At 42.6% G+C, this 24,215-nt stretch overlaps 1 protein-coding gene across 1 annotated transcript in view; it reads left to right on the top strand.

Annotated features, from left to right (window-relative positions):
* The window catches only part of tmx3b (thioredoxin related transmembrane protein 3b), a gene marked incomplete at its 5' end in the record, with an annotated part of 34,849 nt that overhangs the window by 4,840 nt on the left and 5,794 nt on the right, over window positions 1-24,215 (top strand). The window contains 9 exon segments of the mRNA XM_083674417.1: window positions 624-723; window positions 2,060-2,137; window positions 2,577-2,643; window positions 7,178-7,276; window positions 7,829-7,886; window positions 8,174-8,227; window positions 17,181-17,237; window positions 19,350-19,479; window positions 20,233-20,301. Coding sequence (XP_083530543.1) covers window positions 624-723; window positions 2,060-2,137; window positions 2,577-2,643; window positions 7,178-7,276; window positions 7,829-7,886; window positions 8,174-8,227; window positions 17,181-17,237; window positions 19,350-19,479; window positions 20,233-20,301 — 712 coding nt within the window.

The following is a 24,215-nucleotide window of genomic DNA, read 5'->3' on the forward strand; positions in this document are numbered from 1 at the left end:
ATCCAGGATCAGATCGATTTGGCAGATTTTGAGCCGGTATTTTTAAAACATGGTTATAGTGACTTTCACCTTCAAAATCCACCCTTCCAGTGGGATCAAGATGATCCTGTTTTTCAGCATCAAAACTATCCTAATCACTACCTTTTGAGTTTAAACCCCCTCCCAAAAAAAAGCAACATTCAATCTTGATTAAAGGTCAAATTGGATTTCCGAATCCCTATCCGAATGATCAGAATATAATTTTTCTGTTTTGAAATACCCAATTCTACAATTTAATGAAATCTGATTGCCAAAATCTGATCAGATATGTTTTGAAATACTGGGCCCTGGGGAAAACATAACTAGACCCATGAATGACTGAATTGTGGGTCAATACCTGGCTGTGAATTAAGGCAGTGACTGTAGGTTTCTGAAAATCCACTAGATGGTGCCAGATACATACACATCACATGCACATCAGGGTTCAGCCAGAGAAAACAGTCATTGGCCTGTCCTGTGTTTTACAATATAACAATATGAAAATAACTAATGCTAAATGCATTATCTATTATATATGCAAGAACTGTCATTTTTTTCTGTGATGTTTGTGTTGCATGTGTGTGCCTCTCTCTTGTCTTCTCCAGGCCGGCAGTCCGAGCTCTTCCCAGTAAGCAGATGTTTGATCATATGATGAAGCGTCATGACGTGCTCTTTGTTTATGTTGGTGGGGAATCTCCACTCAAGGTAAGAACTCTGAAAGTTTCTCAGCTTCAAAGTAACAGCTTCAAAAGCATAGGGCTAACAATCGAAGTATGTAGGTAATGTTTAGGGGAGTCTGCGGTAATGCAAATTTATTAATAGTAGTTTTAAAAGCTCCTCATGACAATATGTGTGTGAAGTTGTTTAGACCAAACTGCTGTCTACTTTATTGACACACATTACATTTCACATTTCTCTATATTAAAGGGGCAATCTAGCATCCCTTTTTACATGTTTTATTAATGATATATAGCCATTGAAGAATGGCTATAAGAATATAACTTGAAGAATATAACTTATACATCTCATGAGCATAGTTCAACCATCTTACCCAAAATATAAGCTTGTTTTACTCCATTGTTTGTAAACAAACACTCTAGCTTCAAAACTTGGTTAAAACTGTAACCCACCCATAACTCCACCTATGGATTTGAGAGTGGTTACATTTCTCCAGCCCCATCCATCAGCTGTTTACCAAAAAAAGTGTTGTTATTAATTCAATCCGAGATGAACCCCCTTAAAGTTAGTACAATGTAATACATTGTATTAATAATTGTTAGGGGTTTACATCCTCCAAGCTGAAATAATGGGCAGTAAGCTACAGTTCAAGCCACACAGTGAACACTTAGTTGACTTTTAAGACAGTCCTCAGTCCTCATGAATCATACATGGCTGATGTGTCAGCAGCCACTCATCACTCCTCAGGCTGAGAGTCTTCTGTAAGCTCTGGGCTGACGGGGGCGATGAAAGCTGCTAAGAACAAGGGGGGGCACATACACACCATAGAAAATTAATGGGGTTGACGTTGATGACGTACACTTTGTGTAATCAAATGACGTTCATGTTTCTTTGGAGCTTAGAATATCTTTGATGCATGCAAATGTGAATTCAATTGCATTTGAAAGAATTCAGTCAAGTCAGATGTATTTGTTTTCTTAAAATGTGTGGATGAGACGAAGTTAGCTTTACCTCTGTTGATGTGTATGTCAAATTCTGAGCCATGTAGTTGAGTCAAGTTCACTCTGAGTCATTCTACATACATTCCACCATCATGTCTCTATGTCTGTAGATATGAGATGTCGTTATCTCAACGTCTAATCAGTGCCACCGAAGCTGTCACAGCACTTGGGTTGTGTTTATTGATTGGATCATAAAGCAGCCATCTCATGCTGCTGCTGCTGCCAAGCACTCTAATTGAAGTGTGTGGCTCATTTATAAAACCGGTTAAAGACACAACCTTGACAAATGTTCTGCACAAGTTACCGAAGAGACAATTCTTCCCAAAAAACTAGCTGAAAGATGTGTTTGTTTCTCATTGCAGGAGAAGTATATTGACGTGGCGGCAGAGCTTATTGTGTACACCTATTTCTTCTCTGCTTCAGAAGAAGTCTTGCCAGAGGTAAGGTCATTTTCTCTGATTAGATGTCAGGGAAGCAATTTTATATCAAAACCACACAAATTTCAATCTCACTCTCTTTTCCTGGGTGAAATTCATTGTGACGATCGATCGTTTTTTGCACAAAATTAGACTTCCATTCAAATACTCCATTATATGTTTTGTAGTAAATCTCAAGGTATGACCAAGTAAAAGTCGAGACTCTAGAAGTGACATTCTGCACACAGAATGTAGTAATTGTAGTAAATGCAACACAGACAGTAAAGCTTACCAGCATGCAGCATATTTGCAATATTACTCGGCATGAGGTCCACAGCTAGCTTGCATGGCCTGCTGCCAACTGAGAGCTGTCCCTTATGGCTCAGGTGCACATAAATTAAGCAAGTAAGGGATGATTTATGGAAGTCGATCTGAATTATGTATTTGATGTGTTTTCGCCCAGTCAGTGACTTTGGCAGAGCTTCCCTCAGTGGTAGTCTTCAAGGACGGAGCCTACTTCACCTACGATGGTGAGTATTGGGTTTTCTTCTGCCTTTCTCCCCCCCTTTTTTTGGCATGTCATGAAGTGTTTTGAAATGACTAGTTTTTTTTCCATGAGAAAGAGGTCAGTCTAATTTGGGCAAGAAAAGGGTGCCATTTAGTACTCCCCCTGCTCCCCTCCCTCAGCCTTTTTTCCCTACAAGCTTTGTTCTCCCAGTTTTGAGCTCTGAGCGTCTGTTCTTTTATCTGATTCACCACACAGTAGAGTTATGATGTGACTCCCTCATCATAAAGCTGTCCAGGCTCTGCCCACTATTGTCTCTGTGGCCAGGCAAAGTGATGTCCTGGTGGTTAGTCTCTGGGCTAGGCCGACACAGACAGGCAGGCAGGCAGGCAGGAAAAGGCTAGATGGATGGATGAGTAGATGGGACTGGATGTGGGTGTGGGAGACCAGACCACACTGCAGTGCAGTCCAAGGAAACCAGGGCAGGGCCGTGCATTCATCTGTGTTTGACATGGCCATGTCTTAGTCACAGCAGCTTAGTCAGTCAAATTGAAGAATGCTCTGTTATTTCACAAATTGAAAGGCGCCATTTTACGCTGGTACTATTCCAGTTCAGAACCCCTCAGCATAGATGCATGCAAACATTATATGTGAGGTCAAGGGAGACCAAACCACAGTCCAGAGAAAACCAGGGCAGGGCCGTACTAAGGCCTACATCTGTGTCTGACATGGCCATGTCTTAGTCACGGTAGCTTAGTCACTCAAACTGAAGAATTGCTTGTTAATTCTCGTATTGGAAGGCGCCATTTTACACTGGTACTATTCCAGTTCAGACAGAACCACCTGAGCGTAGAAGCATGAGCTCGCCGCACTCTTGCATCACTTCCTGTATACCACCACTGAGCACCTCTTGGGGGAGGCGGAAACGGAAGGGAAGGGCGTCCAGGCACAGGGCCACCACAAAGGGGCTCCAGTAGTGGATGTTCGGGAGGTTTGGTGCACGATTCAGGGCCCTCAGAACAAAATTCATCCCATGGCTTGGCCCAGCCTGCCAAAGCGCATCTATCTGTTCCACCTCGCAGTTACAGAAGGGGGGCTTTTGCCCCCAGAAGCTCACCAGGAGCGGGTCTCCGCAGATGATGTTCACCACAAACATGCCACACTCCATTGAGTCCTCCAGGACCCTGATACGAAGGATGTTCTGTTCGGCTAACATCTCCATGGTTACCTGCAGATTGGCTAGTTAAGGATGTACCGAGCTAGCAAGCAGAGCAAGATGACATGATTGGATCTTCCCCTCATACGATGGATTCTGGCTTTCCCCTGAAATACATGAGTGGGTTGGGGCAGATGAACATATTTTTCATTGCGAGAAAAGCTGTCACCTCAAAAACAACTGTAGGAATATATTCAGTTTTTTTTTACTTTTTCACTGATAAGTGTCAGAACCATACATGCAGTACTTCAGTTGCAAAGATAAATGCTCTAGTCAGTATCAAGTAGTATTTTTTTCAAAACAATGCCTTCTCTGTTTGATAAGTTCTCTGTTTGATAAGTATTTTACCTCTGAGTCCTCAGCATTATTCCCTGCTGTATTTCCTGACGTTTGTACTTCACTCTGTGTCGGACAGAGGAATAGTCTTGCAGAACATCCACTGAAATAATGTTAGCCCTGAGGATGTACAGTAGAGAGAGATACTTTGTTGTTAGACAAAGTGTCAAGTGTCTCTGTAGTGCTCCATGACACTCTTGTCTTTGCATGTGTTGATATCTCCCCACCATAGGCAAACTTATTGGCTCTTTTATCAGGCCACTTCTGGTAAACATTTACATTGACCTTCATAATGAATGAAGCTAATTTATATTTCATGACTACCAGGTACTTCAGATATGAGACCACACCGCCATTTACTGTTCCCTGCAGTTGGGTTGAATGATGAATGATGAATAGATGGTGGCATGTGGGTCATGATTAAGTTTGTTTGCATCATCTATATGTACTTTTCTGTGTATTTGCCAATGTGTGGACAAACACACTCAGAACTCAGAACACCGCTTCAGTATTCTCCTACTGCAGTTTTAGCTGGCCATGTTTAAAGAATGGATGCCAGCAAAGCGGCACTCTATCCAAATACCGCAGCCCCCACTTTGTGTAAACGTTATTTGACATAATGCTGTCGAGCTCTGATCGGTTTGCTGCACAGAGCAAACAGCCCCGGTCCATTTTGGAGAATTCCTCCTGGATTACAAGTCCAGTGCTTCATACATTTTTTAACCGCCTAAGTGCTCAGGTTTTTGAAGTTTGACAAAGTTGGGACTATAATTTGACAATGTTACAGACTGGAGAACATGTGTCGACCTAACCTATACAGGATAGTTTTGTGAGACTCCTAGTGTTGGTATTTCTATTTCTTACATAAGCAAACTCGGTGCCTGTGCAGTGCAAGCTAATGGACTGAATCGTGAGTCCCAACAGTGCTATAATGAACACTGAAATAGAATAGAAGCAGAACAGACAGACTCCCAACGAGACGGTGAGATCATTAGTTTGCTCGTTATTTGGACTTATCTGAGCTAACTCCCTCTCCCTAAGTGCTTCTCTATGTCTCTTTTTCATCTCATCCTTGTTAATACAACACACATATATCATAATTGCCATGAGGTCATCTTGGTAATTTCTTGCTCGGCTGTATGTGTAAGACATTCAGTGGTCTATGGTTTTGTTGCCAGTTGTGTGGTATGGTTTATGATATCAGCCAGCAGAAGCGAGGGAAAATGTGTTCGCAAATGTCAGAGAATATGGGCTGAATAGTTTCCTAAACACTCTCTCTCCCTCTCTCCAACAGTGTCCATTGTCTCACAGGGCTAATATACCATTAACCTTCCTTAGCAGGCATATGTCAGATCTGCCTCTCCCTTTCCTACTAAGATACCAGTCTCTCTTTTGCTCTCCTCCTCCCTGCATCTGCTTTTCTCCATCCCTCCATCCATCCCTCCATCCATCCCTCTATTCCTTCACCCCCCTCCCTCGTTCTTCCTGTTGGGGACTGTATGGATATAGCAGGGCTAGAGGCAGGACGAGGCCAGCTCTAATTTGTTTAAAGGTGAAGGAAGTCCAGGAGCTAGTCAGGCTCTTCAGGCTGTGTCTCCCAGCATGAGGTCTTCGCTTCCCTCTCACCTCTCCCTCTCTCTCTTTCCACTGCTACAGAGGGAGAGGAGAAGAAACTCAAGCCTCTTGCCTGCTGTCTATAAAGGCTTGAACGTCTGTGGAGAGAACTTTCTGGAATGTCTGTCCAGATGTTTGACTGACTCGACATTTTAACAAGGAGTGTTTCTGCAGCGATGTGTATGCTACACGCTAGCATAGCTTTCACTGCAGTAGGTTAGTTTGTATTAGCATTGACCTTGATGATCTATACGTGTATTACAGGTACCAAGGTATATCTCCTGAGGGAACTCTAGCTTGTTATAGATGTATTAACATCTTTAGTATTTGTATTCTTTAAAGCCAGACAACTTTACCAAATGTGTTAGTTATTAACATTTCGTAATGGAATCTTGTATATTTGATTATTTATAATTATTTAATAATTGTAATTATTTAATCCTGTGCCCGACCATTCGTGCCTCTGTTTTTAACCCTGGGAAAGTTGTTTAGGCAACCTGCCTCCACTTCCCTGCTCTCATAGTAGTTAGGAGACATTGAGGGGTGTGTGTGTGCGTGCATGCACGTGTCAAAATGGAGAGGGTATTTTCCACTTGCACGTCTGCTCCAGATGTCAGTGTACAGTAAAAACAAAACAAGTTCACACACTCAGGATATAGTGTTGAATTCTACAATTTATTATTGGTCTTTTTAATGCATCTGGGGAGTTGTGCATGCATTGAGAAATTGAAAAAAGGTTTTCAAGACCGTTTCCTGAATGTGAACCACATGTTTTAGTTCTGAGTCATTCAGCTGTCTGGTTTTCCTCTCATAGGAGAGATGTTTGGCTAATGAGGTCATTGGGGTATTATTTCAGATGTCAGAGACTGAAATACTGCTAGTTAAAACCTACAGTATATCACAAGGTGCAGTAAGCTACATTGGAACAAAAAGAACATTTTCACACTGTTCCTAACATGGTCACTTTGGTTCACTGTGGTTCACACAGAATCCTTGTGTAACACAAATGGGTCATCATTCATGTTTAAGAACTGTCGGTTTTGACCATATCCTCCAAATGTCTGTGGCCAGGTTCACCCGCAGCTTTGACGCACAGTACATATCCTGGGAATAGTCTCTCTTTCAGCTCTGGAATATCCTCTCTGACCACTCTCTGTCAAAACACAGGTCCAGCGGTCCAGCAGAACATCCTTAAATGACCTCTCTCTTAGCAGACCTCAGTGTGTGGTCTTGTACTATACTTTATGTATCCCATAGAAAGCAACAGGGATTAAATAACCTGACCTTCTCGTTACTAACCATGCATCAATACTCCATCTATCCACTTCTCAGCATGATCATTGTCTATAGATTATCGATACATGTGAGTTTCTTCCATGTTATTTTCTTTCAGAGTACGAGGACGGCAGCTTGTCTTCCTGGGTTAACAAGGAGCGCTTCCAAGGATACCTGCAGATCGATGGCTTCACCCTGTACGAGCTGGGAGAGACAGGTGCGGTATATGCTGTACAGTACACTTCACCAACCTAACAGCATGAAGTACAGCCCTGGCTGACCTCTAGAATGGCTTCCAAGATTCTTACTGGTAGTCTTATGTGACATTGTACATGGCTTCATCCAAGTCCATGAAATAGAAATGGTTCATTGGGCACCACTAGGGGGCAGACTGGTAGTCTCTTCACTACGGAAGGGATTCTGTCTCAACTCACTTCAAGCCTGTAGAGTATTCTCCTTCTAAGTTGAATAGCAGTTGTTTCTATATAAGTCCAATTGTCACATTATGGGCCTGTGTTCTCTACTGCAACCAAAATAGCCTAAACCACTGAGTGACAACTTGCTCTTTGAGACAACCATATGAGAGCCAAACCTACCAAAGTGTTTGAAATGACGAATGGAAAAAAGCCTCTGTTCCTTCCCTTTACTTTCTTCTTTTGAGAGGTGATCTCTCTTCTTCCCCAAAGGTCCTTTTATCTCTCTCCTCTGCCATTGTTTTCCCTTCCTCTGTGCATGACTGTGATTTGTAATCCCTCTTCTGCCACTGCAGGCAAATTGGTGGCGATTGCAGTCATCGACGAGAAGGACTCAACAGAGGAGAGTGGCAGGTACAAAGAAGTGTGGTGAAATTAAAGCCCTGCTCCTGGAACAAATTACAAACGCATGGCTGCCACCCGCTCCCATGGAAACCACTGTGGTGGCATTTTAAAAAAACAAGCTTTTTTTCTTTTTTCTTTTTTTTTTCTTTCTCTCAACTCAAATAAGCTGGAGCTTTTTTATTGTTTGGATCTCTCTCTCCCACAAATTACTTATGCATGTACAAAAGAGTCAAAAGTAAGCCAGGCTTGAACTTGTGAATGTGTGGTACTTTACTGTCTTCTCATTTGTCACTTAGATTGAAGGCTCTGATTCAGAAGGTGGCGAAGGAATACAGAGAACATTTTAACAGGTATGGATGTTTTGCAGAGGTCGACTGTCTGAGACGTACACATATTCACACTCATAAGGAAACACACATTGAAGGGAACATTGTTTGCATAGGCTTACTCATCATCTATGCTTAGTAGAGGAGCACGTCTGGTTTCACCCAGAATCGGTAGGGAGGTAATTATGCAAAATGTCAGATCTTCTAAAAATAGGTGTGCTTTCAGAGCTGTCAATCAATGCTCAGTTGGAGTCATTTGTATTAACCCATGCCCCTCAATCCTCTGGTCAGAATGCCTGTTGCGCCATCACCAGTGTGGAGATCTGCAGGAGGTGTTCTGTGTGCTTCATCCACTTTCTGTCATTGAGAAATTAACTCTTACTTTCTGAACCAATCTTCAGATAAGAAAGCATCTGCGATAAAATTGATCCTAATTTGTGAGATTCATGTGCCCTCCCATGAAAACTCGATATGCATTGTGAGTTTCTTTTAGAATAATTTATATGCATAGTTAAGTTTGCACAGCTGCAGATAAAGCACTGTTTTGTTTCATGTGAAATTAATTTTTGCTTAGCTGGCTGGCTCACTGAACAATCTATGCTAGTTTTCATGTATTTCCAAACGAAATAAGGGCTGCACCTTCAACTAGCAAAGTCCTTTGCTAGTTTCGTGGTCATGTAACTAAGACATTTGCTGGACAAAAACATGAAAAATAATTAACAGATGTATTGTTTCAGTTACAAGTAGTCTACACATTGTAACCAAGGCAACGTGTAGTAATATGACAGCACATTTTACTTGGCTACTTTTGATCTATCCCATGAGCGTTTGCAAGATAGGCAATGGATCAGTGCAGACGGAGTCGCACTATCTGACATGAGACAATGCCTTACAACATCAGGCATGTGCTTTCCACATTATTTGGTTTACTAGTAGAATCATCAGCACTGGGCCTGTAGCTAAATTAGGAGGTATTATCTCAGTCAACATGATCAAAGTCTCTCGTTTTCCCCCCCTCTCTCTCCATGCAGTCCCATTAGATCTGATTGAATTACATTGTATCACTCTATCATCAATAAGACTATCTGCTATGCTATCTCGGCTCGTGTTTGAAGTCAGACTCTCTGCAGAGATGCTTACCGAGATTAGAGAGGCCCACTGTGTTTTGACACACCTAAACGGTAGTTGCAATTACGTCACACCCCCTCATTGTCGCCCCCTGTGGATGGCACTGGCGGAATCAGCTGACTGGCATTGCTGATGAATGTCATTTGAATGAGGGAGTGGGTTTTTTGAGGCGGTAATGAATAGTGTGGCATTCAGCTCACCCTCCATCCACAACAGTGTGACAGAGCGAGAAATGCAATCTCTGAGTGATGAGACTACCCAAGGAGGTGTGTGTGTGTAAGTACATGTGTGCACACGTCTGCATCAGTGTGTGTGTGTGTACGTGTGTGCGCTAAGGTTTGGGGATATGTGAGTGTGTGTTGGTGGTACTACGTTGTTCCACACCAGGGAGCGTAGGAGTGGGAAGGAGGTGAAGACGAGGGGGAACAGGAGGCGTGGAATGTTGGTGTGGTTGAGTAGGAAGAGCTTCTGTAATGGCTATGATGTACTGACATGCATAGACGCACGCACCACAAACATACATTCTCCTCCTTCACGCACACACACACACACACGCAGGGCCGGATCATGTTCCTGTGAGGCCCCTGGGCCCCCCCCCGCCCCCGCTTTCCTATATTGGTGTCTTTCTTGTTTTCCTCCTCACAAAATCATCCACTAGATCGTCAAAATCTAGCGGTCTGACTCTATTGACATAAGTGACAATGAGCTGAGATGTGTTTGGCACATGCTACTCCGCAGCTCATTTTTTATTCTGCCTAAAAGGGAAAATGTCCGCTCACCCTGGCAGTTTGTCACGGGCAAAGTTAGAACACATTGGGGAACACTGATTGTCGATTAAGTGCCTGCAACGTCTCAAGCAATTTAGTTGGGCACTTCTCATCCTCAGAGTCAAACATGAAAGACTTGAATTGGATGAAACGCTTGTAAGTGTCCAAGCGATGTTCAAGGCATGCCACTAGCTTATCAATGACCACATAAAATGTTTCTACTTTGAACTTCTCCCTCCCCTCAAGTTTCACACCTGGCTGTGAGCTCTCATCTGCAAATGTTTTGCGTTTCCTCTTTTGCTAAAGATCTTGCTTATATGACTGAGAGACACCTGTCACACACATTGCCCTTTCAAAAGCCTCAAACTGGTCTCGCTGTCCCGCCACAAAATCCCTCAATGTAGACAAAAGCTGTGCTGCTACAGAGATGTCAATGTCACTTTTCTATAGGTGCATGCTTGTAGCGTGTAACCGGTCAAGTATGATGTCCCAGAAATGTGCCATGAACACCATCTCTAAGGTGTCCAATTTAGCACGTAGTCCAGCGGCCTCAATTCGAGTATCTCTTTTTTCATTATCTTCATTGCACATACCACCGAAGGCCTCTCTAATGTGGGTGTAATTTCTCCACAGTGCCTTGGTTGACTTTGCCCGAGCACTCCACCGAGTACTGGACAGCAATTTTAATGTCAGTCTGACACCTGTCTTCCGAAAGACTTTCCCCCATCTGTGTGTGGATGAAGAGCAAAATATGTACAGTGACTGCAACATGTTAAAAAAACTTGTCAGCCTCTGGGCTACTGCCGTCTAAGGTGTTAACACCAACTAAGTTAACTGAATGCGCTGTGCAAGGGACATACTCTATCACTGTTTTTTTTGTTTCAGGTGGGCCTGTAGCCCATTATATTTTCCTGACATGTTGCTTGCATTGTCATATGACTGACCTCTACAGTTTGAGAGGTCCAACCCAAGGCCCTCCACCATCAAAGTCACACAGTCTGCTAAATTTTTACCAGTGTGGCTCTCAATTGGCTCAAAGCCCAGGAATCGTGCCACCACATTCCCGTTGCTGTTAACAAACTGGAATACGAACGTCAACTGGTCCACATGACAGGTCTGGGGTGGAGTCAACAATTACTGAAAAATATTTGGCATCCTGAATCTCAGCTGCTATTGTTTGGCGAGTTTTCTAACCCATTAGCTCAATGAGTTCCTCACATATTCTCTATCAAATAGGACACTGTGCCTCTTCCTTTTCTGACAAACTTTTTAATATGTTGAGCTAAGAATGGGTCAAATTGTGAAAGCAATTCTAGGATGCCAAGGAAATTACTGTTATGGGTTGACCCAAACCGTTCATCATCTCCCCTAAACGCAAGTCCTATTTCACCCAATAACTTGATCACTGCTACAACTCTTTTCAAAATGTCCCTCCAGTATTTACATTCCCCATCAAGTTGCTGCATGAGATCTGCATCTATAGCACTGCCCTTTGTCCGCTGCTGCAAGGCAAGTCAAAACTCTTTTCGTGTTCCCCTATTCTTTCAGAGTGCTTCCAGTCACTAAACCCCTGACTAAAGCCACCGAGCTTGCTAGAGAACAGTTTGCATGCAAAACAATACACACAACCTGTTGAGGGAGAGTACAGTAGCCACTGTCTAGAAACCTTCTGCCCATTTGGCAATATACAGTTCAGAAGTTCATTGTTGAAACTTAAAGTCTTTCCACCAAGCGCTCTCTCGGACTGAACCTGGGTATTTTTCGCTGTGGTTTTGGAAGGGGACTGCTCCTCTTTCAATAAGCACTGACTTAACAATGTCACTGGAAGTGCTTTGCCATAATGCAGGGTCAGTGACCTCATAGTGCCAGGAATGGCTTTGTTGCTGATATTGATTCTTGTGAACTGTCCAACTGCTCCTGAGGTGGAAATGATGGTTCTTGTATACCATTAGCTGTTGACGGTTCACCTTCAAAGGATGGCTCTGGGGGAGTGACAACATTACTGGAAACTGAACTATTGCTACTTCCTTCCTCACAGCTGACAATAGTGCTGCTGTCATCATTATTACTATCAGAGGGTTTTTGAAAGAAGTTGGCAATGAGTGGAACACTTTGAAGCACAACTGCCTCTCTTGCCTCCTTTTCTTTTTTGGCTTTCCTTTTGGAAGCACCACTTTTCCAACGTTTGTGGTCCATATTTCAGAACTATGAGGCTGTGGCTTTACCAAGAAATGTCTTTATATACAGTTGTGGTCAGAAGTTTACATACAGTTAGGTTGAAGTCATTAAAACTCATTTTTTAACCACTCCACAGATTTCATGTTAACAAACTATAGTTTTGGCAAGTCGGTTAGGACATCTACTTTGTGCATGACACAAGTCATTTTTCCAACAATTGTTTACAGACGGATTATTTCACTTATAATTCACTATATCACAATTCCAGTGGGTCAGAAGTTTACATACACTAAGTTGACTGTGCCTTTAAACAGCTTGAAAAATTCCAGAAAATGATGTCATGGCTTTAGAAGCTTCTGACAGGCCAATTGACATCATTTGAGTCAATTGGAGGTGTACCTGTAGATGTATTTTAAGGCCTACCTTCAAACTCAGTGCCTCTTTGCTTGACATCATGGGAAAATCAAAAGAAATCAGCCAAGACCTCAGAAAGAAAATTGTGGACCTCCACAAGTCTGGTTCATCCTTGGGAGCAATTTCCAAACGCCTACAGGTACCACGTTCATCTGTACAAACAATAGTACGCAAGTATAAACACCATGGGACCACGCAGCCGTCATACCGCTCAGGAAGGAGACGTGTTCTGTCTCCTAGAGATTAATGTACTTTGGCGCAAAAAGTGCAAATCAATCCCAGAACAACAACAAAGGACCTTGTGAAGATGCTGGAGGAAACAGGTACAAAAGTATCTATATCCACAGTAAAAACTAGTCCTATATCGACAACCTGAAAGGCCACTCAGCAAGGAAGAAGCCACTGCCCAAAAACCGCCATGAAAAAGTCAGACTACGGTTTGCTACTGCACATGGGGACAAAGATCTTACTTTTTGGAGAAATGTCCTCTGGTCAGATGAAACAAAAATGTTACTGTTTGGCCATAATGACCATCTTTATGTTTGGAGGAAAAAGGGGGAGGATTGCAAGCCGAAGAGCACCATCCCAACCGTGAAGCACGGGGGTGGCAGCATCATGTTGTGGGGGTGCTTTGCTGCAGGAGGGACTGGTTCACTTCACAAAATAGATGACATCATGAGGAAGGAAAATTATGTGGATATATTGAAGCAGGAAAGTTAAAGCTTTGTCGCAAATGGGTCTTCCAAATGGACAATGACCCCAAGCTTATTTCCAAATTTGTGGCAAAATGGCTTAAGGACAACAAAGTCAAGGTATTGGAGTGGCCATCACAAAGCCCTGACCTCAATCCTCCAGAAAATTTGTGGGCAGAACTGAAAAACCATATGCGAGCAAGTAGGCCTAAAATCTGACTCAGTTACCCAAGTTCTGTCAGGAGGAATGGGCCAACATTCCACCAACTTATTGTGGGAAGCTTGTGGAAGGTTACCCAAAATGTTTGACCCAAGTTAAACAATTTAAAGGCAATGCTACCAAATACTAACTAAGTGTATGTAAACTTCTGACTTACTGGGAATATGATGAAAGAAATAAAAGCTGAAATAAATAATTCTCTCTACTATTATTCTGACATTTCACATTCTTAAAATATAGTAGGGATCCTAACTGACCTAAGACAGGGAATGGTTACTAGGATTAAATGTCAGGAATTGTGAGAAACTGAGTTTAAATGTATTTGGCTAAGGTGTATGTAAACTTCCAACTGTACCTGCCTGACACAGAGAGAATTATGTTGCTTGAAAGTCAAAAGATTTTTTTTTTTTCCCATTGGCTGAACAACCAACAAAGGTTTCTGATAAGTCAGTGAAATGACTTGGAGGACTATGCACATAGGCTACACCCCATCGATGGGGAGGGGGAAAAAAAGACCATTCGACAATTTATGTCAACGTTAGCATTATCTACTTCCATGGATCTAAAACAGACGGTCTATGGAAAAAATGAATGGGGTTTTCCTTAACCTTTTAAGTATGGATTGGGTCTCTTATATATGCGTTAGTGTATGAAAAAATATAGATTTTGGCATATTTTTTTAACGTTTCACAAAACCGCTAGCTAATAAGCTCTCAATTGCATTTTTATTCCCACGGCCACAGCATCCCATGTTTTGAACTAATAGTAGTTTTAAACTAATAGCACTAATAGTTAGCTAGCTAGTAGCTTTGATTTAAGCATCATGACTATGGCATGCTGTTTTAACATTTATTCAACCCACTGTAGCTAGCTACCTTTTTATCTTATGCCCCTTTCACACAGACGACCCGCAAACGAATGCCACCTAACTAGTTAGACAACTGAGTTTTAGGCCAATAGCTAGTTAACTAGGTGGCTTATTAGTGCAGCTAATATGGTTGTAAGGGCAGCTAGCTGGCAAAAATGGCAGCTAGCTAAATAATTTCTGTTAACAAGCTGAATCATATGGCAGCTAGCTAAGGAAAAAGGGCAGCTAGCTAAAATAAAGGCATAGCTAGTTACGGTAAGTCAAATAACGAACGGCTTGCCATAATATGATGGCCTTCAAACTGTTCTGTTATTTAGAATTAACTGACTTGTTGGTGAATATTGTGTCATGTCACAGCATATTGTAGTGTGCCAACCAGTGGCTCAGTTGTACAGAAGCACTGTACTCTCCGAGAGGCTCTCGTTTTAAGCATGTACTGTATGTACCAAGGGGCCCAGGTGTTACGCTCGATGTATGCACTGAGAGGCCTGGGGGTCCTAGTGGTCAATTCACACTGTAAGCACCCAGGGGCTCGGCGGCCCTAGTGGTCAGCTCACGCTTTAAGCACCATATTGTAAGCGCTGCGGGGCCCGGGGGCCCTAGCGGTCAGCTCATGCTTTAGGCGCTGAGGAGTCCAGGGAACCTCAAACTGTAGGTGCCCTGGGCCCAGGGGCCCTAGTGGTCAGATCACGTTTAAGCCCCAGGGACCTAGGGGCCCTTGTGGTCAGCACACTCTTTAAACGCCAAGGGGCCTGGGAGCCCTCACACTATAAGCACTGAGAGGCCCAGGGGCCCTAGTGGTCAGCTTACGTTTTAAACACCATGGGGCCTAGTGGTCAGCTTGCGCTGTGCACACTGAGGCCCCTGACGTTTAACTTCCTTTGCAAGTCTTGGGCCACCTGGAGCTTAGAGGCCCCCTGGCAGTCCGAGGCCCCGGGGCACTGGCCCAGTCCATAATCCAGCCTTGCACACAAGTGATGCACGGGTCAGCTGTTTGCTCACCCGCAGCTACCTGTAATCGCTAATAGCCTGTCTGCAACTGGCCAATTATAGTGAAATTCTGACCCGACCCCCAAGTCACAAATATAGAAAATGTGCTGTAGCCTACAGTTCCCTTACACACTGTCCTTTTTTTTTTTTTTTTTTTTTCAGTGCATCATTAACATTTTCTGTACAAGTTCCCAAAAGCATTTGGCGATTGGTGTATATTTTTCATGCGTACAGTTGGTCCCTAAACTAATTGTAGGCTTAAGCACTAATGGCAGATACAAATATTGAAAGAAAAACCTCAATGTTTCTTATAGATTAGGGTTGGGTGACTGGAAGATTACATTGGGGATCACGATCGACCGAATCTATCGACGGAGATTTCTTTGCCGATTTTAAGATTTTGGCCATTTTAAAACAGGAGAAAATGCAATTTTATGGCGCATTTTAAGAGCTGTGTTTCTGAAGTAGATAATCGCCTCCTCAACCCTCTGCTTTCCCCTTTCCCAAAAGTGTTATGTATAGGCTATTTTAGAAGGCTGACATTCAGAATTTAACTAACATTTCATTTTTAGGAGACCCACAAAGGCATTACTAGTCAACTGCGGAGTTTGGAGTAGTAGGTCTCATGACGCATATCTCCTTCATTCAGATGTCTGACTTCTACTGTGTAACTTCTACTATTACCTTTTAAGATCATCAGCAGGCAGTGTCATGAGCCATTAAAAATGAGAGGGGATGAGGCATAGCTAGACTTACTCTTCCATCAGGATGAGGCCCTCATTTCATTCATTGCGTTATTGCAGCAGTGTAATAGCTATAGGCTATGCCCCCCCTCCCCCCAAATGAATTGTGAATGGCACAAGAACGATACATTTTGTATGCATTGTTTTTTGCACACACACATACAGATCAACTTACCTTCTTCCTCTTGGCTAAGAGTAATGACTCACTTTTATCCAAGTATCTTAGTTTAGGAAAAGCAACCAGGCCCTCCATTTCGAAACATTCAGTCTCTGGTCCAATATTATCACATCAGACAGAGCATCAGACTAACCTGAAGAATATTAGATTGGATCTGAGTTTAATACAGTTGAGTGTCGTCATAATCTTGTCATTGATATTGGCACAGGCAGTATTGTTTAGCACCCAAGGGATAGACGTGCTATGCCGGGGCTATGATTCAATATGAAGGTAATATATATGTTCAGGCCCAACCATAATCAGTCTTTCGGTGGAAACGACTGGCAGTTTCTGGGGACTTGCACTGCACTCCCCTTTCCCCCACTCCTACCCATAATGCACCGTGCTCTGACACAGGGACAATACAATGAGATACAAATTGAATTCCTTTTCAGCCTTATCGTTTAGATAGATCACACTAGAATGTTTTTTCCGAAGGAGAAAACAGAAAACGAAAGGGAGAGTTGGAGGGATAGCGGGGCGCTCAGGGAGTCGGAAGAGGCACAATGCGATGCCAATTTCCTTTCAGCGAGCACAACGAGAGCAGGAGTGTTATTTTGCTATTGTCTGCCTTTGGAGAGGAGTAGGAGGACATCTGTTGTTGAGATGGCACCTCTCGTCTCCTCACTAGAAAACTGGGTCTAGTGTCATGTTGGGTTATGCATGCGTATGAGATGGGGCACTTTGTGTACTGTAGGCCTTGGTAGAGTGGTGAAGTTTTGTTTCATTTGTCTGCATGCATTATGCTTTGTCTTCCCAGAGACTTCCAGTTTGGCCATATGGATGGAAACGACTACATCAACAGCCTGATTATGGGGTGAGTGCTTTACCATCTACCTCCTCTCCCTGTTCTCCTCCTCTCTCTCCTCAAGGTTACCTAGGCTACAGCACACAGTCAGACTCCATGTTTGCTAGGACTCAGTCAGCTCCTTCTCCTCGGACATTAAAATGCACTCTTACACACCCGTCAATTACCCAGATGGGCCGCCATTTTATTTTAGCACCCTTGTCAAATGTCTACACTCTAGCTCCATGGTCCACCTTGTATGGGAGAGAGAGATGAAGAGGATAGATGTACCTAATATGAAGCCTAGTGAGGAGCAGGGTGTGGATTAAAGCCTTATTGGGGCTGGTTTAATAGCTGTCTGTCTGTCTGTCTGTGGGAGAGAGCAGTGCTAATGATGCAGGAAGCCCCTTGTACTGAGCCTGGGACAGACAGAGAGACAGACTGCTGGGGTGTCATGCTCTGAGAGGCCGTCTGACACCCCAGAATTTTAATTAGGCCCACCCCCAAGCCTCACAGGCCAGCAGGACACACAGCGGGGGCGCAGAGGTGTGTGTGTGTGTGTACGTGTACACACTGTACAAACAGTATATGTTGTTTGATGTAATGAATCAGAGTTGGTGTGTGCGTGCGTATATGTGCGTGCGGGAGAGGTTGCAGTAAGTATTACATTCAGTGTGTTATTGTTTGTGTGGTAGAGATTACAGCGAACATGCTCTCCTGAACCCTGTTTGTGATTAAGAGTGTGTTTGTGATCACACCCTTAATGTGTTTCTGTGAATATGTCTATGATCAGTACACACACAATCTGGTCTGTGTAACAGAGATTATAAATACATATGATATGGTGTATTTGTTGTGTGTGTGTTCACTGTGCTCATTTTCAACCGCTCTGGCCAAGGATTAATTGCCCTCCTTTGAGGAATGAAATCCTGGCCTGTCAATGTCCCCTAATCCGCTCCCTCAGGACGGTCATGGGAATAAATCTGATGGCTTTTTATCCTCCCCTCCTTCATCACAGAGATTACTGTGTTCTGGCAACGGTCATATCTGGCTTGGCTGGCATCGCACACATTCACTCATGCACACACGCTCTCTCACGCACTTATGCACGCATACACACACACACACACACACTCAGCCCCTATGGACTCTAAGTCTGAGGCTGTCTCTGGTTTGTGTTTGAGTGTTGGATTAGCGCTGTAGCAATTTTGCAGCCTCACATATGGTACGGTATGCATTGTGCCCTAACCCCCCCCCCCCCCCCCGGTTCAGATTGAAGGCCATCTGCTGGTTGAGGCCTAGTGACAGACGGAGTACACATGCAGAGGTTGAGGGTGGTAGAGTTGGGATGCGTGTGTGTGTGAACGTGTGTGCGCATGTACTGATCGAGATCTCAGCTGGGCTGGGTAGTGTTGCCATGATGAACTCTCCCAAGCGCGGGGGGGGGTTTGTATGCCAGAGCTGGGATGTGGTGTGTGTGTGCGTGTGGGTGCGTCCCTCCCTCTGTCCGTCTGTCCATGTGTGTGGTCGCTTGATTGCAGCTGGGCTCTGCACCACTGGGATGTGGAGTGGCACACTGATGGACTGGAATTTTTTTCTGCCTGTGTGTGTGCTTACTGCTAAGCACACCATATCTGTGTGTGTGTGTGTGTGTGTGCGTGCACAGTATGTCTCTACAGGCTACAGGTGTGTGTTTGTGTGGTCTCAGCTGGGCCATGCAGTTGTGTTGGTTGTTCTATAGTGGGTGTGCCTTTGTGTGTGTGTGTGTGTGTGTGTGTGTGTGTGTGTCTTGTCTCAGCTGGCCTGCCTAGTTGCACAGTGCTGGACTCCCTGTGATTGACTTGTCAGCTCTAATTTGTAGAGGTCTTTTTAACTGTGACCAGCACATCCCTGCGATGCCCCTGAGTCGTACACCGTTTGCATAAAGATGAAGATGACACACACAAAAAAGCTGCATTGCCTTTTATCCACAAAAATCTACCCTTTGAAAATATTTCCCTTAGGAAAAGTCAGGTTGCATCGGGAAGAAAGACTCATCTTGATTGTTTTAATTCGCTCGTCAACCCTCTTAAATGGTCTTTTGATTAAAAGTACGGTTGATGTGATTGTGGCTATTGAAAGTATACATCTGCTCTTCCTCAGTGAGGTGTCGGTGCCCTCCATCATCATCCTCAACACGTCCAACGAGCAGTACTTCCTGCCCAGCGAGCCCGTGGAGACCCTGGAGCAGCTGGTCCACTTCATCAACAGTGTTCTGGATGGATCCGCTCAGGTCCTAAAGCCCTCTACTCTCTCACTGCGTTTAGTTGAAGCCCCTTCTCCTTCCTTATGTCTATTCTACCATTCTAACCATGCCAACCAAGTCTTCAATTGTTATTTAGTGTAGATGTACATGTTTCATTTAGCCTGTATTTTATTGAACCAGTCCCTTTTGAGATGTTCATCTGTTGTGTTCTTTGCCTATTGAGATTAACATTTAAATTTATTTTTCATAGATTACCTATAGATAGGTAGGTAGGTACTTTATTGATCCCCGAGTGGAAATTAAGGCCTTATAGCAGCTCACATCACAAACAACAACAAAATAAAGTGACAATAGAATAAAAATAAAATAGACATCTGAATATTGTTCACAAAGTCATTGATTGTTATCTCCCTTGTCAGAATGGAGTGTATGTTCTCAACTGGTAGCTGGAAAAAGTGACATCCCTATTTCCCCATGGATCATGCATTATACATAATGCGTCACTCCGATGGATTAAACCATAATCCAAACAATGAAAGTCCTCACTCTTTCCAAGAAAGGTCAGGGTTATTTTCTGCCTTGTAAAACAAACCAAGGCCCACCATATAAACAGCGGTGGAGCCCATGTTCTCCAGGCCAGTGCCAACCCGCTCACCTCATGCCCGCCATGGCTGGCATACAGACACTAATGAGACAGCGTTGGCTCGAGGAGGCCTCTCCAGCACGCTCTAACGTGTGTGTGTGTGTGTGTGTGTGTGTGTGTGTGTGTGACCCTCACAGGCCCAGGGAGGAGATGGCATGGTTCAGAGGGTCAAGCGACTGGCCTTCGATGCCAGATCTACCATCATGGTGAGTGGGGTTTAGTTTACACGAGGCAGCAAATATAGAATAAGTAATTAGCTAATTTAGGTATACTGATCCTTCTGGCAACCCAAAGGGATTTATTTTTGCTCTAGCCCAGCATTAGAACACCTGATTCAACTAATGAATGTATTATGAAGCCTTGAGTAGTTGAATCAGGTTTGATTATGATAGTGATGAGAGTGCATTCGCAGATGGATTTTTCAGCCAGACACATCAGAACCTCAGATTACCAATTTAATACAATATCTGTTACAGAGTCTCTTGCATCAGCAAAGTGGCTTGTACAAAGAACATTTATACAATACACAGATACTGAGTAAGATATGCATGCATCTAAAATGTATATTCATGGGTCAAGATGACAGTCAATCTGTCACCATAGTCACTCTTAGCACTTAGCAATCACAATTATCTTAGTAATTAGGGGATTTTGACTATAAATCGAACTGATTTGAAGTAATGGCGACAAGATGGAGTGGTAGTCAATTAATCAATAAATGCAATGTATTTGTATAGAGCTTTTTACAACACACTTACAAGACACTTGCCTTAAATGTTGTTTTACAACAACCAAAACATAGACCCCCCCCCCCCCCCCCGATACATTAAACAGTAGGAGAGAATCAGCATAAAAGCAGGTGGCCTGAGGCCCGGCACAGTAATGGCCCATTTATGCTTCGGCTCACTTAGATGGAATTCACAATAATAATATTTTAACAAGTGTTAAAACAATGAAGAATATGGGTGTGCTGCTGATGCTGTAGTGGGACCTCGCTAGAGGGATTCCATTTCCATGTCTTCAATAGCATGTTGACCATATAGGCAGCAAACTGTGATGTGTATGTATAGATAGGCCTACATGTTTTATTCCAAATGAATAACATGCTGAATATCAAGTAGAATATACGTGAAGAAACACCTAGCTCCAGTATGTGCCCTTGTGCCTTGTTGTTTTCCCCTGGTAACCGCCAGAAGTCTTAGAAAGAGAAGGACTGAAGACTGGGATTAAAGGAGAAAAAAAAAGAGAGAGAGAGAATAGAAGATGGAAGGAGAGGAGTTAGAATGAGAAAAGGGTGGAGAGAGGGGTCAGGAGCCTTCTCTCTCCGTTCCTTCCTCCCACTCTCGTACTCAGAACCGTTCTAGGCTGTGGGTGGACTGGTGTGTATTTATTTGACTGCAGGTGTGATATGAATGTAAATGAGGTGTATCTGTTATCCTCATGCTATTCTGTTTGCAGAGTTGTACAGCACCACAACCAAGGGTAAACTTAAAGGTGCACTGCAATGGGACATCAGGTAGACGTTCAAAACAAAATGATCGATTTGATTCTGAAAAAACTCTGATCCGACAGGAAAAAAGTAATGGAAAATTCCCACCTGAGGGGGAGGAAATCATTATGTACACCTCCCCTTAAATTTACCTATTGAACTTTTGTATTAAAGTTTCTTGGTTTTTACTTTTTTTGGTTAGGGTTAACCTAACCCTAACCCTTTTTTTCAGGTTCTAGCTAACTAGCAAGCATTCCTCCCTCAAACAGCAATGGAAAGTGGACGGTAGTCTCCTGTGAGGGGGGAAAGAAAGTCACTCTCTTTTACCGTAAGGCAGGGCTCCAGACTAATCTAACTTTTTCATTTGGTGGCACCAGCACATGATTTGGTCACACCAACATTTTGTCATGCAATAAAGAAAATAAGTAGTCTAATTATCTTAGAAATTAACTTGCCATTGCATTCAGAGACAACTTGTGCTATGTGTGTGCTACACATTCCTCTTCTCATATCAATGGTCTTACTATTTATAAATGCATACAGAAACGCATTACATGTTATGTTGTCTATTCTTTGATTAAACAAAATATAACAAAATATCACAATTGCATGCGGAAGACACTTCCGGGCAGCATGCATAAACAGTATAGGCCAAGACAAGTCATATGGATATCGAATGGAGAGAAAATGTTAAATGATGCTTTTAAACGACTATCCACACAGAGTTAAGAATCTTCTATACAAATTATAAGGCACCGCAGATCTTGAGAGAAAAGCTAAATACAGGGGCTTTGGAAAGTATTCAGACCCCTTTTACTTTTTCCACATTTGGTTGTGTTATAGATTCATTTTAAAATGGATTAAATGTATTTATTCAATCCACACACAATACCGGATAATGACAGTGAAAACACGTTTTTAGACATTTCTGCAAAATGTATTACAACTTAAATACAGAAATACCTAATTTACATAAGTATTCAAATGCTATTAAAATGTTCTTAACAAGTCACTCAATAAGTTGAATTGAGTCCATCTTAATGCAAGGATAATAGTTCATGTGATTTGGAATTAATATATTTGTTTTTAAAGGGTCTCTGATTTGCATAGCAATCAATTACACACGGTGTATATCAGGTTGTCACTACAAATTGAGCAAATGGAAAGGAAGAAAACTGCAAAGGAATGCTACCCTGATGCCTGGGGAGACTTACAACAATCTACAAAATTGAATGACGGAGAGGAAAAAGCACAGTTGATGGGACAACATCATCTCAGTCACTCTACAAAATTGGTCTATAACCAAGAGGCCAAAAATAATCTCTTAATGGAAAATAATCTATCTCACATCCATAATTGTGTTTGCAACAATGAATTCAAGTGATACAACAAAGAAAGTGGCTGGAAATGTGTTTATTTGGTTTTACTACAAAGCATTAAGTTTAGTGCAAATCCAGCTCATTTAATGTAGTTTCCATACCATCCCTCATGTGAAGAATAGTGCATAGTAGCTGCATCATGTTATGGGTGTTTGTCACCGGCACTGGCTGGGGAGATTGTCAGGATCAATAGAAAATTATTAAATTTGCTGAGTTGGTAGTGATAGCCTAATCTACACAGTGTGTAATTGATTCCTATGCAGACTAGAGACTGTCAAAACAAAATATATTAATTCTGAAATCCCATGAACTATTATCCTTGCACACAGATGGACTCAATTCAACTTGTTGAAGACATTTTTGTATTTGAGCAAATTTTAAGAGTGTCATAACAAAGGGTCTGAATATGTATTTCTATATTTCAATTTTAATACATTTGCAATCATTTCTAAAAACGTGTTTTAGCTTTGTCATTATGAGGTATTGTGTGTGGATTGATGTCAAAAATGCATTTAATCCATTTTAAGTTGGGTCTATTCCACAACAAAATGTGGAAAAAGTGAAGGGGTCTGAATACTTTCCGAAGCCACTGTATATTTTCTTACCGGACATTTGGTACTGCTTTGGTGAAAGCCTCTGCTCTGTCTTCATTTGCATCCGAGATACAATATCCTTGTATTGCCACACAACTGGCAGGGTCCGAAATTAACACCTGCCAAGCGCTAAATACGGGTAGGCCTTTTCTTTGTGGCGGGTGAATCTCACAGGGATCACCTGCCACACTGGTGGTGGCTTGTGAATGGCAGCATTTTATTCTGTATCCTCACAGAGTTTTTAAATATCTGTCAAATAATTATAGTTTCTTGTTTTTCAAAGATTGGACAGATGTGTTTCGCTTTGACACTGCAAAGTTCAAGGCGGAAAGCCTATTTTGCAGTGCAGTCTGTAGTTTTCCTTTCCCAACATCAATGTAAAATAAATAAAATAATTTATCGGTAGGTAATAGTTGTTTTCATGTAGGTCTATGGCTTTCACTTCAGCAGGTGAAAACTACCAGAGAATAGTTTTTGAATAGTCGGGATTCTAAACGTGACTTGTATAATTGTATGCGTAGCATTATTCAGGCTATTAGGTTGCTATTAAAATAAATGATGAAAGGTCTGAATGAATGTCAAACATGTTGCATTATAAAAACATTATCTAGGCCAATGAGCACTCTGAGAGAGTTTTCACAGCTCGCATCTGGAGTCAT

The sequence above is a fragment of the Argentina silus genome, assembly GCF_951799395.1.
Source record: "Argentina silus genome assembly, chromosome: 1".
NCBI lineage: Eukaryota > Metazoa > Chordata > Actinopteri > Argentiniformes > Argentinidae > Argentina > Argentina silus.